At 37.5% G+C, this 16,702-nt stretch overlaps 1 protein-coding gene across 2 annotated transcripts; it reads left to right on the top strand.

Moving 5' to 3' along the window:
• Window positions 1-1,058: 1,058 nt before the first annotated feature.
• On the top strand, window positions 1,059-13,910 carry mafga (v-maf avian musculoaponeurotic fibrosarcoma oncogene homolog Ga). Of its 2 annotated transcripts, none has more exons than XM_084109045.1 (3): window positions 1,059-1,234; window positions 12,113-12,186; window positions 13,406-13,910. In XM_084109045.1, the coding sequence occupies exons 2-3, from the start codon at window positions 12,151-12,153 to the stop codon at window positions 13,811-13,813; spliced, it is 444 nt and encodes a 147-aa protein (XP_083965171.1). In that variant the 5' UTR covers window positions 1,059-1,234; window positions 12,113-12,150; the 3' UTR covers window positions 13,814-13,910. The 2 variants fall into 2 exon arrangements, with proteins under 2 accessions (XP_083965171.1, XP_083965172.1); XM_084109046.1 differs by lacking the exon at window positions 1,059-1,234 and adding an exon at window positions 1,578-1,607.
• Window positions 13,911-16,702: the final 2,792 nt, after the last annotated feature.

Below are 16,702 nucleotides of genomic sequence, written 5' to 3'. Positions count from 1 at the left end.
TATATTAACAACTGGAAGTTGTTTGAATTTTCCGTGTTGAAGAAGTCAGATTTACTAGGTTGTATTCTTATTGAGTATTTCCATGACAGGGATAGTTCACCCAAAAATGAAAATTCCCTTATAATTTTCTCACAATTTGTTCCAAACCTGTATGCATTTCTTTCCTCTGTCTCGTTTTTTACAGAATATTTTCTGTTGTGTTCCGTACGCAAAAGAACAGATGGTTAAAGGTTTGGAATGGTAAATGGTGACCTTTTTCATTTTTTTCCCAGTGAACTACCAACTCAACGTGTGTATATTCCCTATCAAAGATCCAAAGTAAGCATCTTCCCCAGCAAACTGAACTGGTCTAAAGGTTTTTTTTCTTTCTTCTGAATTTTATGGAGACAACTCTGCTCAGTGTGCTCACATCACTTTTTGTCAGCGCATTGAGTGGTTCTGGGTTCTCTGGGTGAAGATGTGAAGCCAGCAGCAGCAAACTACCAGAACTACTAGATACTTTCAATTTAAGAGTCCTGCTTGAGCTGAAGAAACTGTGTGTGTGTGTGTGTGTGTGTGTGTGTGTGTGTGTGTGTGTGTGTAGAATTGCACAAACTAGATTATACTGTTCTGTCATTAGAAATGTTTGAGTTTGTTTAAATGGACAGAGAAAATGTACTCTTTAAAAAGACACATATTGAAGGAAGTCATGCCAGCTATGCCACTGATTTTTTTTTTTTTTTTTTTGCTTAACCAAAAAAGGTGTTTTGCAATTTGGAAGCTAATTTGAATTGTCATTTTTAACAAACACTGATTGTAATTCTTTTTTGTCACTTAACAGTGGCGTGACACTTCAATCGTCATATAATCGACTGTCCAATTACACTGACATTTACACAGTATTTAATGTGTAATTTCTTGTATAAATTATAAAACAAAATATTAAAACTGGTATGTTGAGATGTTACTTAGAAGCACCCTCCATAAATCATGAATGAGGAATTATTTAAAAACAAACATGTATAATTTTAATGATTACAATTGTATTGAAGACTGCTCCTTTAAATGAGCGGTGTCGTAGAGCCTACATGAATGAAGCCACGTGATCAAACATCATATGACGTCTGATGATTTCAGTACAAGAGAAAGAGAATCCGAGCAACAATAACACATTTACACGTCTGATTTCACTCAAACACACTTTGGATTCTGGACTCACTCCACACGCGCATAGAGAAAGGCTTCTGTTGTTCAGGTGAGTCGACTCGATTACTGTTTCATGAAATGTGTGAGAGTGTTGTTGTGCTGAGTGTGCATGCACGCCTCCACTTACTGTCATATTATATCAATATCATAAATACCTAAAGCAGCTCTATATACGCGCACGTGCATTTGATTCACAGCTGCAAACGAGCCGCTTTGTGTCGTAAACATATTTAATAAGCGTTATTGAAATCAAAGGCGCGCAAGTCTATGGGGATTCCCTGCGTGTGTTGCTGTGAATTAGAGGTATTATAGTGACAGCTAGGGGGATGTGCAAAAATGTGTGGATTACACACACACACACACACACACACCAGCACAAAGCTGCTGTTTCATCATAAGGGCGCTGTGTGTTTCAGCACCAGGTAAGGCGCGCGTGTTTATCAATATGCAATGATAATGTATTCAGATATATTGATTTCTGATTGGGGGAATTTATTCTTTTATTATGCAGTTTTTCAGATCTAGGTAAATATCGGAGGGAAAGAAGATTTAATCAGAACGTAGATGCTGATTCATCATAATGCTGCTCGGTTTATGAATTTTTCTCAGCTCAGGAATCATTTGCCGGATCTATATTCCAAATTTGCGTGATGATCATGTGCTTTACAGTATGACATTCAAAAACATGATTGTTAGTGGGAATATCGAATAATTTCGATTAATAAACGTTGCTGAGCGTTTTTCAGAGACCTTTAAAAAAAAGACCTGTTTGAATGCTTGTGTGTTTTGCAGAGTTTTAATTCTGTCACAAGTGATTTCCATTTTAAATTATACATTTTTGATCATTATCCTAATAATTATCTATGGCTGCTTTTCTGAATTGCTTGCTGTTATAATATGATACGCATACCTGATATCTGAGCATCTCCAGCACTCCTTATTGCAATAAGCATATGTATTGAGCTGATGGTTAGAGACTGTAAAAAATTAAGTGCCTAAAAGCTTTTTAAATATTGCACATTCATTTAGGAAATATGCATGTAATGTGTTTTTTTTTTTGTTTTTTGTTTTTTTGCAGTATAGGAGATAAACATTTGAACACGGCTCTAATCTGGCATTATATTTTGTGGAGTTTTGTATTGCTACAAAAAACAAGCATACAAAACAAAAACAAAACAAAAAAAATCATTAAACACATTAGCCACATGCCCAATAATGTGGCATATATTGTCACACTATATGATGTAAGCTGTAACAATTGAACCTGCATTCAACTGTAAAAAGTCAAATATAAACTGTAATATCAGAAATAGTCAACAAATGTTGTAATTTAAAACATTTTACAATTTTAGTTGCCCTGACCTGCTAATGATATGAAAATGTCTTGAGAACACAGTTCAACCTTTTATTCAAATGCCATTGTGATTTTATTGTGCACACTCATTTACTCAACAGCTATAACAAAAATAAGAAGATACTGAAATTTCAGCTTGGAAGACGGAACAACAAAAAATGATCCCGGTTTCAGAGGATTTTGAATGAGGTGTTGTTTTGTGTGGTGCACATTCATGTATTTGGACAAATTTGTGTAATGAGACTTTTGACCTAATCAGCAATGACTTTGGGCAAGCCTGAATCTGCCTGGCATTAATAAGAACGCCCTTTTGTGTCATAAACCCCATCTAGCTGGATGTAATGGCACCTGAACAGATGAGCGCCTCCATCAAGCAGCAGGGGTGTAGATTCATTTGAAAGATGTACTGTGGTCAATGCTTCCATCATTCCAGCTTTCCCTTTGTCTGTGACTGGTATTTCTGGTCAAAATGATCCACCATTCATCGGCTGAAGGTTTGCTGGGACAGGAGTTGATGCAACCTAAAGAAAGTGTTTAATGAGTGGAGGAGGTGCTCCTGAAATCTTGCGTTTCTAATGCGGTCTCTGCAGAAACAACAGTCCCTCGGTCCTCCTGAATGCAGCGCTCGGGACTCCAGGAGAGATCAATAGGGTTTTTGGGGGGTGTTGGGAGGGGTGTCTGATGAAACTCAGTGTAAGTGAGAGCGTCTTTTTTATTTTTACCGCAGTTGTCTTTCTCTTGCTGTTGCTATGTGTTTTTCTTTCTTTCTTTCTTTGAGACGTAACACTGTGCAAGAATGTTTTATTCAAAGATAATGTATAGTAGGATTAATGCAGAATAAGCCTGCATCGAAGAGCTCGAATTTAACAAACAATTGGGTTTAAAGACAAATAACTTTCAGTGAAGTATATATATTATACCATATATTGAATTCTAATTTTAACTAGTCTGGAATAAGCCTGGAAATCTTAAGTAATTTAACCATTTTGGTTCCTATATTCTAATTTTCAGTTCCTTAACTATTATTTTTCTTTTCCCCACGTAACATGTACTTTCATCGAGGAAAAATCAGGTGTTCAAGAACTGTTAATGGAACCAAACAACATGAAAATTCAGTGTTGTATCGAGAAAACACCAAATATATATAATTTTATTACGTCACTTCACTTAATAGGCCTGTAGGTGGTGCATGGACTAAAACGGATATAATAATAATAGAAAAACGGTGGCTCCTAATATTAATTCCAATCATTTCAAATGTTAAGTTTTTACTTTCTCTTGTAGCACAGAGGTTGCATGAGTGCATTTATTCACCAACCTTGATCGCAAACAATATGGTCGAGATTCATGTTTGTATTTATTACAGTTTGTCAGAGAAGTTTCGCTCGCAGATTTTCGTAGGAGCAAATTGAAGATGCGACCTCATGAGGGAACACTGACACTTTCATTCCAGCAGAATTTTACAATGGACATCACTAAACAGATCATCAGTGCTTTTTTGCCGATGACCTCTTTTAGCTGGTCAACAGGTCATTCAGACTTGTTCATTAAAGTCAGCAATGAAACGTCTCGTGTCCTGTTCTCTTTTTTTTTTTTTTTCTAACACCGTTCTAGTACATTTGATTTGAACTCAGGTTTTTGGCCCTGCCATTTAATATTTGCCAGATTTACTTCTGCCCTGTATTTTAACTCCGCAAATAAATGTTATCTTATAGTTTATAAAAGCTTTTTTTGCATTCCAAGACTTACCCGTGTGTGCAGCCCTGCAAAATCAATACAGCATTAGAAAGAGACTCTAATCTTTTTTTTTTTTTACAGTGTTTGAGGGTGTCTCCAAATGTCAATAATGAATCTACCTTTCATTGAGCTCTCAAATTCAATCTCTTCACAAAAGTTGGGCTCCGGTGTGTTTACAGCTGACTAATGAGGCTTTTTTCCTGCATTGTAAGCAGGGTTGGCTTTGAGAGAACACTTCTCGAGATGTTTTTGGCCAGCGCCACTCCTCTATCACTGTCTATCTATCAACATTGCTTCCGTTGGGTTATTGACTGTTAATGGCGCTGAAACTTCAGAATAATTTGCATCTCCTTTTCACGCTCTGAATAGCCGCTAGTTTATGTCTTCCCTGCCCCTCTGTGCATAAATTGATGCCCGTCTTGAAGAAACACAACCCTAGCCATCGGCCCAGTCTGATTTTTAATTTGCAGTTAAATGGTGCTCGACACACGGAGCTTGTTTGATAATTGACTTGACTCTGGTGAAGGGAGAGATGATTAGATCTGCATAAAACTACTCGTTTCCTCTTCTTTTTATCTTTTCTGGTTGTACTTGATGAGGCAGATCAGAGAGAGAGGTGCTGATCATGCATGAAATGAAATGCAGGGTTGCTAAGCCAGTGGCAGTCTTCATTAAGGGGCATCAGGGCTTCTGAGAGGTCAGCAGGTTAGAACATGACTTGCATGTACATTAGTATCCTGAAACCTGATGATGGCTTTCACTAAATGTCTATTTCCATAATGATCGTTCACTGTACTTCTCTCTAGCTGTGCTCTGTATCATGGGCAGCACTAGGGATGGGCTAATGGGGTTTAAAGGCTTGCTTTACCCAAAAATTATCATTCTGTCATCATTTACTTATACTCATGTCATTCCAAACCTCAATGATTTCCTTTCTTCTGTTGCACATCGATTTCCTGTCTTCCTGAGTGGATTGGGTTTGTTGCTGATTGCTCCATATAACCTAGCTTTGTTTTTAATCTCTTTTTTCTATCTTTCCTTGCTTCTTAATATAACTTAATTATCACAATATATCTATATTGTCTGTCACATTAATCTGACATCGCTAGCTTTAATCTAAATCAGCATATGCGTTAGCATTTCGCTAACCTGTTAACCTGCCATCTGTGCTTACCATTTTTTTTCTCTCGCGCGCTGATGGACTTTTGATGGACTTTTTTACGAGTCCATCAAACAACTGTGGTGAGTCGGGTCAGTAAACAAACACGGTGAGCCATGTCTTCTCCTGTTATTGTCACTTGCACTGCCTGCCACACGTATAGTATAGCATTCTCTGTCAGCGGTGAGGGCTACACATGTGATAAATGCAGGGAGATAGTCAGGCTGACGGAGAAGATTTCAGAACTAGAGACACGCATCCAAACTTTAATCGAGGTTAATAGTAAGAGTGTAAGGGCTTTAGATACTGCTTTGGATGCGACTAGCATAGTGAGAACTGTACATTGTTCGGTTCCGGCTGAAGTAGAGCCCGTGCAGCAGGTCAACTGGGTGACGGTGAGGCGCTGTATTCGCGGGACAAAACAACGCTCTTCCGTTCCGATTACAGCATCAAACAGATTCTCCCCGCTCAGTGAAACACCCACTGAGAATCCTGTTGATTGTGCCCTAGTTATTGGCGATTCTATTACACAGAACGTGAAAATAGAGACACCAGCCACCATAGTCACATGTTTGCCGGGAGCCAGAGCGCCTGACATCAAAGCAAATTTAAAAGTGATGTTCGACTCCGCCAGTCGGAGATCACTAAAATTAACGTTAAAGTGGTGTGTGAACTCGCAAGCACGATGTCAGACACTGTAATTTGCTCTGGCCCCCTTCCTGTTCGCAGGAGTGATTAGATGGTCAGTAGACTGTCCTCAACGGCTGGCTGTCTAAGTGGTGTCCGCAAAATAATATAGGGTTCATTTTTGGTGAATTATTATTTATTTTTTTCATTCTTTCTCTCTAGTAATGTGGCACATAGTCTTTGAGTTAAACTTGACTAACTGGGGCTCAGGTCAGGAAGCAGACAGACTGGCTAAACCGACCGTCTGCTAGCTGTCTCACGTCACAAGGTCAGATAAATCCAGTGATTGCATTGAACAAGCTCTTTCTCATGAATAAATTCAGAGAACGGCTCAAACCCAGCTGACTGACAAATGTAGAATCGTTCCCACAGCCAGTCACACACACCGAAGGCACGCTTCTACCTCACATTTAGTGACATTACTTCGACTTTGCTTTTCAACCTGGAAGAATGAAATTGCTCTGAAAAATAACCAATTTCCACTTATTAATACAATTTATGAGTGCTTTTAGTGTTTTCAATAATATGCAGCCTGTACATATCTGTTCACATCTTAAAAAAATGTGTTTTGGAGGTTCATGACCCTTTAAGGTCTTCCTACGGTATTTCCCGCCAAAATAAGAGCTGGTTTTAACGTTTGAAAGCAAAGAAATTAGGACGACCATAAATACTAGCATTGTGATTTTACTGTTGCTCTGTAAAATAAAATAATAATAATAATCATGATAATACTAATTATTATTGTTATAATAATAACTATTCTATTAATACTCTTTTATTATAACATATAGTATTATAATATAATTTATTATTATTATTATTATTATTATTATTAAATACCCAATTAAATTAGTATAATGTCAAGTCACCTTTAGTTATATAGCACTTTTTACAATACAGATTGTTTCAAAGCAGCAATAATCAAATAATGACTTTATTATTTATTAATGTGCAGATTTGTTTCATGCTCCTTTATTTATTATGTGAGAAGCAATCATGGAGTGATACGAGAGAGTGTTAAGTGGTTTTACGCTCGTTATAAAGAAATACTTCATAAAAAAATCAGGTATTCCAGAGAGCTGTGTGTATCTTCAGTGTTTTATTTTATTGATGGGTCACATTGTGCTGTAGAGGACAGGTAAATGGGGCAGGTCGGTGTTTCTTTAGCATAGTCGGCCCAATGGCATCCATCTGTGGACTAATCCCTGAGGCCTCGGTAAAGGAAAGCAATCATTAACACATGACACAGGGACACAAGGCCACAGCGCTTTTGTTAGCTCAGCATTTATCATATGTATGCATACTGTAATTTATGTATCATTGCATCATTGCATCCTCTAAATTTATGAATGCTGCCAAGGTTTGAAGGTTGGAAATGAATGCTCTAGTCATTTAAGTTCAGCTACACAACTTCCTAATTGGTGCCTTGGTTGGGGTCCTTGCTGAGATCAGGGTTTTTTACCCTTCATTTTGCAAGCTAGCCCAAATGTGCTGAGGATGCATTTTTCACAAGGCTGTTTCCTCTAACCACCCCCCCTCCCCCCATGTTCCCTTGCTCTATTTGTTCTTTTATTTCTCCTCATTTCTGTTTCTCTTCATGTATTCACCTGCCCTCTTGTTAATGCCTTAACTCAGTGTTTTCATTCAGGTTCAAGCATTCTATCAGTTTCCTAAAGCAAACAACACACTGCTAATAAACACAGGGTGCTGTAATACTACCGGGGGAAAAAATCCTAATCCTAACCTTTATCTTCACACCAAAATCTTATGAATTGTTAAAATATTGGTGTCTAGGGTGCCATGAATGATAAAGAAATAAAGTTTATAAGATACATAAAATACAAGTGATTATAGCACAAAGCATACTTCAACCTTCCAAATTCTGCGACAGTTCACGGTTCTATAGTTCCTTTTCTCTTTTGAGGTTAATGCACAGCTTAATCCAAAGCAGACACTTTGCTCTGTCTTGTTTGGGTTTAGGAAATGGAATAAAATAAATTCCATTGCCCATCCTCTCAGGATACATGGAATCAGTGTTACAAGTACCTCAGGCACATAGTTTTACCATTTTTGTAGCATAAACACCATCAAACCGATGAGAGCTTTGGTTCTTCCAATGTTTCTCTATGGCGCTAAAACCTAAAGATGTCCGCGTTCCAGTACCCGTGCAACTGATTCTCAACTGCCATTGGCTCACCTGCGTTCGAGAGGAGGGGCTTACCGATAGGTCAATTGTGGTGCCCTTGGAATTCCGACATTTTTGGTCTGGACTCATTGGGATAACCAAAACTTATAACTGGGTGCTCCAACATCTATTTTGGTTAGGGTTAAAAACTGATGTCTCGTAGTATTGTAAAACATGCCATATCTGTCAGGTGGCTGGAAAACCTAACCAGCTCCTGCCGCCTGCTCCTCTCTGTCCTATACCTGCAGTTGGTGAACCGTTTGAACGTGTTCTTGTGGATTGTGTGGGTCCAATTTCCCGCACTAAATCCGGTTGTCAGTATTTATTGACGATCATGTGTGTTGCTACTCGGTATCCAGAAGCTATTCCGTTAAGGATTATAACTGGTAAAACAGTGACAAAAGCTCTTACGAATTTCTTCACGACTTTTGGGTTACCGTAAACGGACCTAACGGATCAAGGTTCTAATTTCTTATCTCGCGTATTTCCTAATGACAAACTTTTATCTTGGATGCAATTAATCGTGATTAATTGTTTCACAGCCGTAGGAAAGTATTTCCTTAAGGGCCGGATTTACTAAACGGGCAAATTAGTGCAAGACCAATAGAAGCGCTGATGGGAGTAGAAGGTTCGGTAACACTTTATATTACGACCCGCAAACAACTGCGTAAGTAAACCGAAATTACGGTGTACGTTTCTGTAATTATAGTGTACTTCCTTGTAGGTATAAGGGAACAATATGTTAAGTTTTTGGTAATAAAGGGGTAACAAGCAGATATACAACCTGCAAAGAACTTCGTAAGTAAACCGAAATTACGGTGTACGTTTCTGTAATTATAGTGTACCTCCGTGTAGGTATAAGGGAACAATAATTAAGTTTTGGGTAATAAAGGGGTACAACCAGATATACAAGCAAATTATTTATAATGTAATTATTTTAAAACTAACTATTCTGTTAATATATTCCAGGCAAAAATTGTACGTCTGTTGTATATAAAAGTTATCACCACATTTCTGGCAAAATATGTTCTTGTGCAATGTAGTTACAGGGTAATTTTGACATCTGTGGGTTGTAAATTAAACATATATATATATATGGCTGCATACAAAACTAAAAACAGACTGGAACTATTTTTTTTAACACAATATATGATATATCCTCACATACATGCATCTGTTTCTCTCTCAGCAAAGTAGGTTCATGAAAGGTTCATGGCAAGATGTAATACAAATAGCGATCACTGAAAATACTTATTTCTCTGAATAAGTATGAAATGAATGTGTTTTAGTTTACATCAGTTTTAAGGTCTGGATGTGGAAATGGATATGATGTGAAGGTTTTCAAAAATAGTTATGAATGTATTTGGATGGATCATTGTGATCTGTCTTTGTTTCAGCTAACACTGCTGTAACCTACATCCAAAAGGTCCTACGGTATTGTTATGGTGGTCCGGGTCCTAAACCTTAGGGATTATTAATCTCAAAATGGGCAGAAACTGCCTGTGGACCAATGAGAAGTCCTGTTCTTCCCGGGTACTTGAGGTCTTCTTACACTCTAAGAGGAGTCTGTCAGTTGTCCTTGCATCCTTCACTGATGGTGTTGGACATTTGATTGTGCAAGTCCATCAAGATTTAATCAAATGTAGCACACCTTTCTCCACAGCTGCAGTCAGAGAGGACGCCCAGCATAAAACTGGGCCCTGCAGAAGGTGTGTGTGTGTGTGTGTGTGTGTGTGTGTGTGTGTGTAGAGAGAGAAGAATATATCTGCCTGTGTGACAACATCCCCACTGTGACACATCTGCTTCAGTTTCATCCCCACAGAAGAATTTAATTCACAATGAGTAAATTCTTGGTGCTTCAGTTCAGTGTGTGTTGTTGCTTTTTAGTTGTTATCTTCCCAGATGGCAGCAGTTTGGTGCTTCTGAGACACTTTTGGTTGTTTGCAGTAACCGCTTTCTATTGCTGTGCCTTGCCTGTTTAAACCCTAGAGTTTTGTCTCTGTTTTGTTTTATTTCTGAGATATTTTGGGAGCGTATATGTGTGTGTGTGTGTGTGTGTGTGTGTGTGTGTGTGTGTGTGTGTGTGTGTGTGTGTGTGTGTGTGTGTGTGTGTGTGTGTGTGTGTGTGTGTGTGTGTGTGTGTGTAGGAATGATGTCTCATTGGCTCCTGCAGGCTGAGATTGTTTGAATTGAGAATTGTCTTTTGCCTGTTTGCTGACTCTGATTTTTAGATTGCTTGTTGACTTGTACTTGTCTGTATAAAATAAATGTTAAAATATAGCTGCGAGCAGCGATGACGGGCCCAAGCCGGTGGCACCACCACCCCGGTGCCTTTAGGGTATCTGTGCACGACGGGCAATTTGAATTTAAAACACGATATGCAAAAGAACCACATCAGAGTCATCTGAATACGCCACATTTACTGCAGCACTATGACCGTGAACCACAACAGCCACATCCATGAGATCATTTAAATTTAGATGGATTTCATGTCATGGATAGGTCACTTTAAAATGAGTGCGAAGTTATCTTTTGCTTAAGGACAGTTTTTAATCTCAAGGTCTTTTTTATATTTTTATTAATTTAATTATTACACTAATAAAAAAAAAATGTATCATGTCTATTTTTTTTATTATTATGGGTATATTGAACAACGAAAGTTGTTCGGCCCGATGAGATCTATATGTGTGCAGAGTTTCATATGATTACATGCAAGCATCTTTGATTTATAGACCAAGTTTTTGGTCCCCCACAGCATGTGCCATCATGTAGTGTAACTGTGATGGAGACTATAATCAAAAATGTCTACCATTTAACACATTTCTACTGGTTTATTGTGTCTACAGGTATATCGTCCACCCAAAGCAACAGGATTAGTGATTCTTCTCTTTTCACTGCAAAAAATGCTTTTCTTACTTAGTATTTTTGTCTTGTTTCCAGTCCAAATATCTAAAATCTAGATGAGTAAAATGACATAAGATATTAAGTCCTGTTTTCAGGGGGAATTAATCAAAGTTAAGTGAGTTGATGCTTAAAAAAAGCAAAATGATCTGCCAATAGGGTGAGAAAAAAAATCTTAATTTAAACAGAAACGAAATTATTTTTCTCACCCCATTGACAGATCATTTTGATTGTTTTCAGCAAAAACTCACTTAATTTTGATTAATTTCCCCAAAAACAAGACTCAATATCTTATGTAATTTTACTACTTGAGTAAATGCATCTTGATTTAAGAAATGTTTGATATTTGGACTGGAAACAAGACAAAAATACTAAGTAAGAAAAGCATTTTTTGCAGTGTAGTAATGCTATTCAAGGCAAGCAACGGAAACGGTACATATTATCACAGTTCAGGCCCACATTATTTCTTCCCGTTCTTGGTACTGTTACGCCATGGTTATGCAAGTATTAGTTTTTTGTGAAATTAAAATTATTGACGAGAATCAAAAATATAAAAAAATGTATATTAAAACCTTATTTAAAGCAAAAATAACAATCTTTAATGTGAAATAAAATGACTCATATCGTGAAATAAGATTTGGTCATATACACCCCACTAATGTTGCTCATACTTACGGTTAGTGATTTGACATGAATGATACCCTAAATAGCGGGGCTTGTTGAGAAGAGATGTACAATTACTTTTTAAGCTTTTTTTTCACTTAGCGAATGATGCAATAGAACATCACTAAAGTAGAACAGATTTACATAGCAATTCATTGCATGTATTTCGATGAACTTTTGAACACAGTTGTGAGCTTGATGATCTGAGAAGTGTGTGACCGTATCTCTGTTGTTTTCTCAGACCTGTTGAGCGGGGCAGTGGAGAGCGGCTCTCGTGGTATGACTACTACAAACAAGGGAAACAAAGCACTCAAGGTACTGTATGACCAGACGATGTTTCAAACGCAAGTGTCTCCAAATCACAATTCAAAGCTTAAGACCGCAGAAGAAAAGTATTAAATCACACAATTTAATCATATTTTCTATTAGTAACAGGAAACGAAGCAATCATGTTTTTTACAGCTTTTATTCTAAATCTTTGTTAATATTAGTTAATAAAAACTTTTATTCATTGTCCAAATTAGTGCATGTTGGTTAACAAATTCAAATGTTTTAAAAATGTGTTAGAAAATGATGAATTTAACATCAATTAATTGTCAATTGTTCATTGTTAGTTCATGTATGACGTCAGAACCCGGAAGTCTTAATTCGCCGCTAGGTCTTTTGAGATTTTCCTATGGGGTTTTATCTCTCAATATTGTTTTTATTAGTTTTATAAGAACAACAAAAGTTAACAAACATAAACAACCATACCCCCCCCCCCCCCCCCTAAAAAAAAAGAGAAAAAAAAGCCAGACAACATTACAAATGACATAAGTGCCTAAATAAAGCACAAAGGAGAAAGATAAATCATGTAAAGATGGGGATCGAAATCAGCACAAAATTCATAGTAATAGATGTGTTCAAATCTTTAAGTTCTGCTGTCATGTAAATGTTGGAGGAAGGAAATTAATTGGGGAAATTAATACGAGACTTTGCTTCAATATATAACCTATTTTGTCAAGGTTTAAGACCGAGACCATTACAGCAAGCCATCTCTGAAAACATGGCGGAGCAGTGGCTTTCCAATCCCTTCATATAATTCGGTTTCACTTTATTTTGACGGTCCCTTTAACACATTTTGTTGACTATAAGTAACATTGCACCTACTTGTCAACTAACTCTCAAAGCAGAAAGTAGAGTATTAGTAGACTGGTACGGTTAGGGTTAGAATACGTTGACGTGTTCTCGCAAAGTTACTTATGTCTGTTGGGGAACATCACAATAAAGAGTTAGCAGACACTCTACTAATACTCTAATGAAAGTTAGTTGACATGTAGTTGCAAAGTTAGAGTATTAGTAGTCTGCTTAATATCTGCAAACTCTTCATTGTGATGCTCCTCCAACAGACATTCTACTGACTATAAAGTGACTTTGCAACTAACTTTGCATTCTCTGTTACTGTAATTACTTATTATCACTGTAAAGCTGCTTTGAATCCATCTATATAGTTAAAAGCACTGTATAAATGAAGGTGACTTGACTTGATGTGCAGGTGAAGCGAGAGCCAGGTGAGAATGGCACGAGTCTCACGGATGATGAACTGGTGTCCATGTCTGTGCGAGAGCTGAACCAGCACTTGCGCGGCCTGACCAAAGATGAAATCCTGCAGTTGAAACAGCGTCGACGCACGCTGAAAAATCGAGGCTACGCCGCCAGCTGTCGCGTGAAGCGTGTGACGCAGAAGGAGGAGCTGGAGAAGCAGAAGATCGAGCTCCAGCACGAGGTGGAGAAGCTGGTCTCGGAGAACGCCAGCATTAAAGCTGAGCTCGACCTGCTGCGCTCCAAATATGAGGCTCTCCAGAGCTTCGCCAGGACTGTGGCCCACAGGGGTCCCGTCACGAAAGTGGCCACCACCAGCGTCATCACCATCGTCAAGTCCAAAACACAAGCACGGTCTTAATGCACTGACCCGCCGCCGTTCTGGAAGGGGATCCATCAGGCACAGGTTTACTCATGCTCAAATCTATTCAGAAATCTACTCTACGACCATAAAAGTGTAGACAGAATCTCTCAGAAAAAGATAAAGGACTTATTATTTCTATTTAGAGATTAATCCGTCAATTGCCACCTTTGTTGTTAATGAACAACATTTGGTTACACTTTATTTTAAGGTGTCAGTGTTACACTGTAATTATATATTTAAGTACTGAGTAATATTAATTAACTACATGTACTTACTATAGGGCTAGGGTTTGGTTGAGGGTTAGATGTATGTAATTCTGCATAATTTACTGTTATTACTATGGTAAGTACATGTAACATATGTAACAAGGACACTGTAAAATAAAGTGTTACCCAACATTTTTTTATCAACATTTCAGTAATCAGATTCACACTAAAACATTCAGAAATCTACTCTTTGACCATACAAATGTAAACGGACAACACTAAAATCTCTCAGAAAAAGATAAAGGACTTATCATCATTTTTTTAGAGATTCAATTTGTATCAATATTTCATTAATTAGAATATTACACCGACTTGAGCTTAACCCAAAAATTATTTTAAAAGTTGTTTTTTAGTCACCGTTGTTTGGTACTAAGCCTGTGTTACTTGGTCCATAGAACACAAAAGGAGAAGTTTTTGTGCTGGTTTATTTTTCCATACAGAGAAAGCATACAGTGACTGGATCAGAAAAGTCACTCTTCAACATGTAAACAGCCTGTGATTGAAGACACACAAGAACTGATAGCATTCGTCACTGACATCAGACCTGACGAGGAACATCTAGGCACACCAAAGTCAAATATGTGCATTAGAGATCTTCCCGGGTCCCTGATATGATTGTAAAGCGCTGTGGGTGTACAGTAGTACATATGAAAGCGCTATATAAATGCCTCGTTCCTACCCAAATACTCAATACTTCCTACCCAAACACAACATGCATAAATACATTTTAAAAAAGAAAAACCCAATAATATTAGACCCAGGGTTTCACATGCTTGCATCCCTGTACGCCAGTGGCTAGTGGTGACTGTCATCTTTGACAGGTTGAAAATGAAGAAACACTTGTAGCTTTTAAAGTATGCCCATCTCTTCTCATTTGTAGATGAAGTTCATTCTCCAATCCATTTACGGAAGCCATGTTCCCAGATTATACTTAAAAAATGTGCAGAATATGTATTTTCGGGATTTCACACATTGTTTTGTTTGAAGAAAAACAAGAAATTATACATTTATGGCTTAATTGTTTGTGATTAGTTTGGCATCACCTGCATTTAGATGGGGTTTTTTTTGTAATCAATACCTGGCAACAGTTCATCACACATAATATTACAATATTAATGTTAATATTAATAAGAAAATAAGCATTTACACACAGAAGAACAGATTGACTTGAGTAATATTCTCAATATTGTTAAGCGCACAAAACTAATAATGAAAATTTGGCACATTTTAAAAGAGTTTTAGTCTTCTTTGGTCCATTCGGTAAAAGCACATTTATTTAAAATGACCTGAGACCGGGGCAACTAAAAGGTTTTCGAGTCGAAGTGGACCCGTGAAGACCTCTGATGTGCAAGCACTGATGAAGTTAATATTTAATGAAGAACCACTTGAATTTGTGTGTGTTCCTGATGGAAAACTATCATGTGTATTATCAGATGTTGTGATGCAAAAGTCATATCCTTTCATGGTACTTTTCTTAATCCTTTTAGGGCCATGTGAGATATGGTAACTGTATGCTTTCATCGTATGGAAAAGAGCCTGGACATTTGCAAAAACTCTCATTTTTCTTTTCCCACGGAAGAAAGTTGACTAACTTTACATGTTTGGGTCCAGTTCAGCTCCAACGTGAGTCGCCTGTGCTTGTTATTGTCCGCTGTCTGATATACTGATGGGAAAAACTGAAGGTATTCACTGTTCTAACAGAAATGGTATAAGAAGTAAGGATCTTGTAATTCACAAAGCAAGTAACAATTATTTTCAGTTATCAAATTTCTTTCCTGTTGAGTTCAATTCCATTAGTGGAATGATGTTTACAAGTTATATTCTGAGGAATATGAGCAGGAGAGGCAATAAACTACAGTTTTTATGCATGGGAGAGTCTGGCAGGTGACGTTCATCTTTTGCAGACATGACAAGTCTTTCCTAAAAAACATTGCAAAGATGAGGCATTTATTTGCTTTTAGTTGGTAAACCGTGTTGGTAAAGTGTTGATCATAGCTTTGTTCAGTCGTAGAGCTGTAGTTTTGTTGTTCTGTGCTTTATATGGATGGGCTGGTCGCATTTAATTTCCAGAAGCAACTTAACACAGGCTTTATTGTTGAATCGTTAGCAAAAGGGTTTCTGATGTCTTACTTCAACTAAAAAAACGTTGTTGTTTTTCTTTCCGGAAAACGAAAACAGAAAAAAAACCTGTTATTTATATGAACAAAAAAAAATAGTTTGATATCAATTTTGCAATTGTACCAAAAGTGGCTTATTATTGAAGTCTGATTGCTTTTCTAGTAAATAGACACGTGCAATTGGGCGTGCTGTGTGTGTATGTGGTCAGGTGACAGTGTTGTTCACTGTGTAAGTGTCCTGCTGTATTCTTTAAGTGAATATTATAACGTAATATAGACCGTGTACATTCATAATGGCTCCTTCCATATCTCAGAACATCTGGGTTTTGTTGAATGATAAAACTTTACTGTAGCTGACTGTAACAGACCCAGTGTGACGCTTCATAACGGCGTGTAGCCAGATTGTGGTTCTCTTCCAGCACAATTTATCCATGTTTTGGGACGACATTTGAACAAGAATAGCAAGAGCTAAGTTTAAAGCATCTGCAAAGCGATGAAGATGT

This window comes from Abramis brama (assembly GCF_963993115.1).
Source record: "Abramis brama genome assembly, chromosome: 1".
Lineage (NCBI taxonomy): Eukaryota > Metazoa > Chordata > Actinopteri > Cypriniformes > Leuciscidae > Abramis > Abramis brama.
This window is presented reverse-complemented; position numbering and strand designations above follow the sequence as displayed.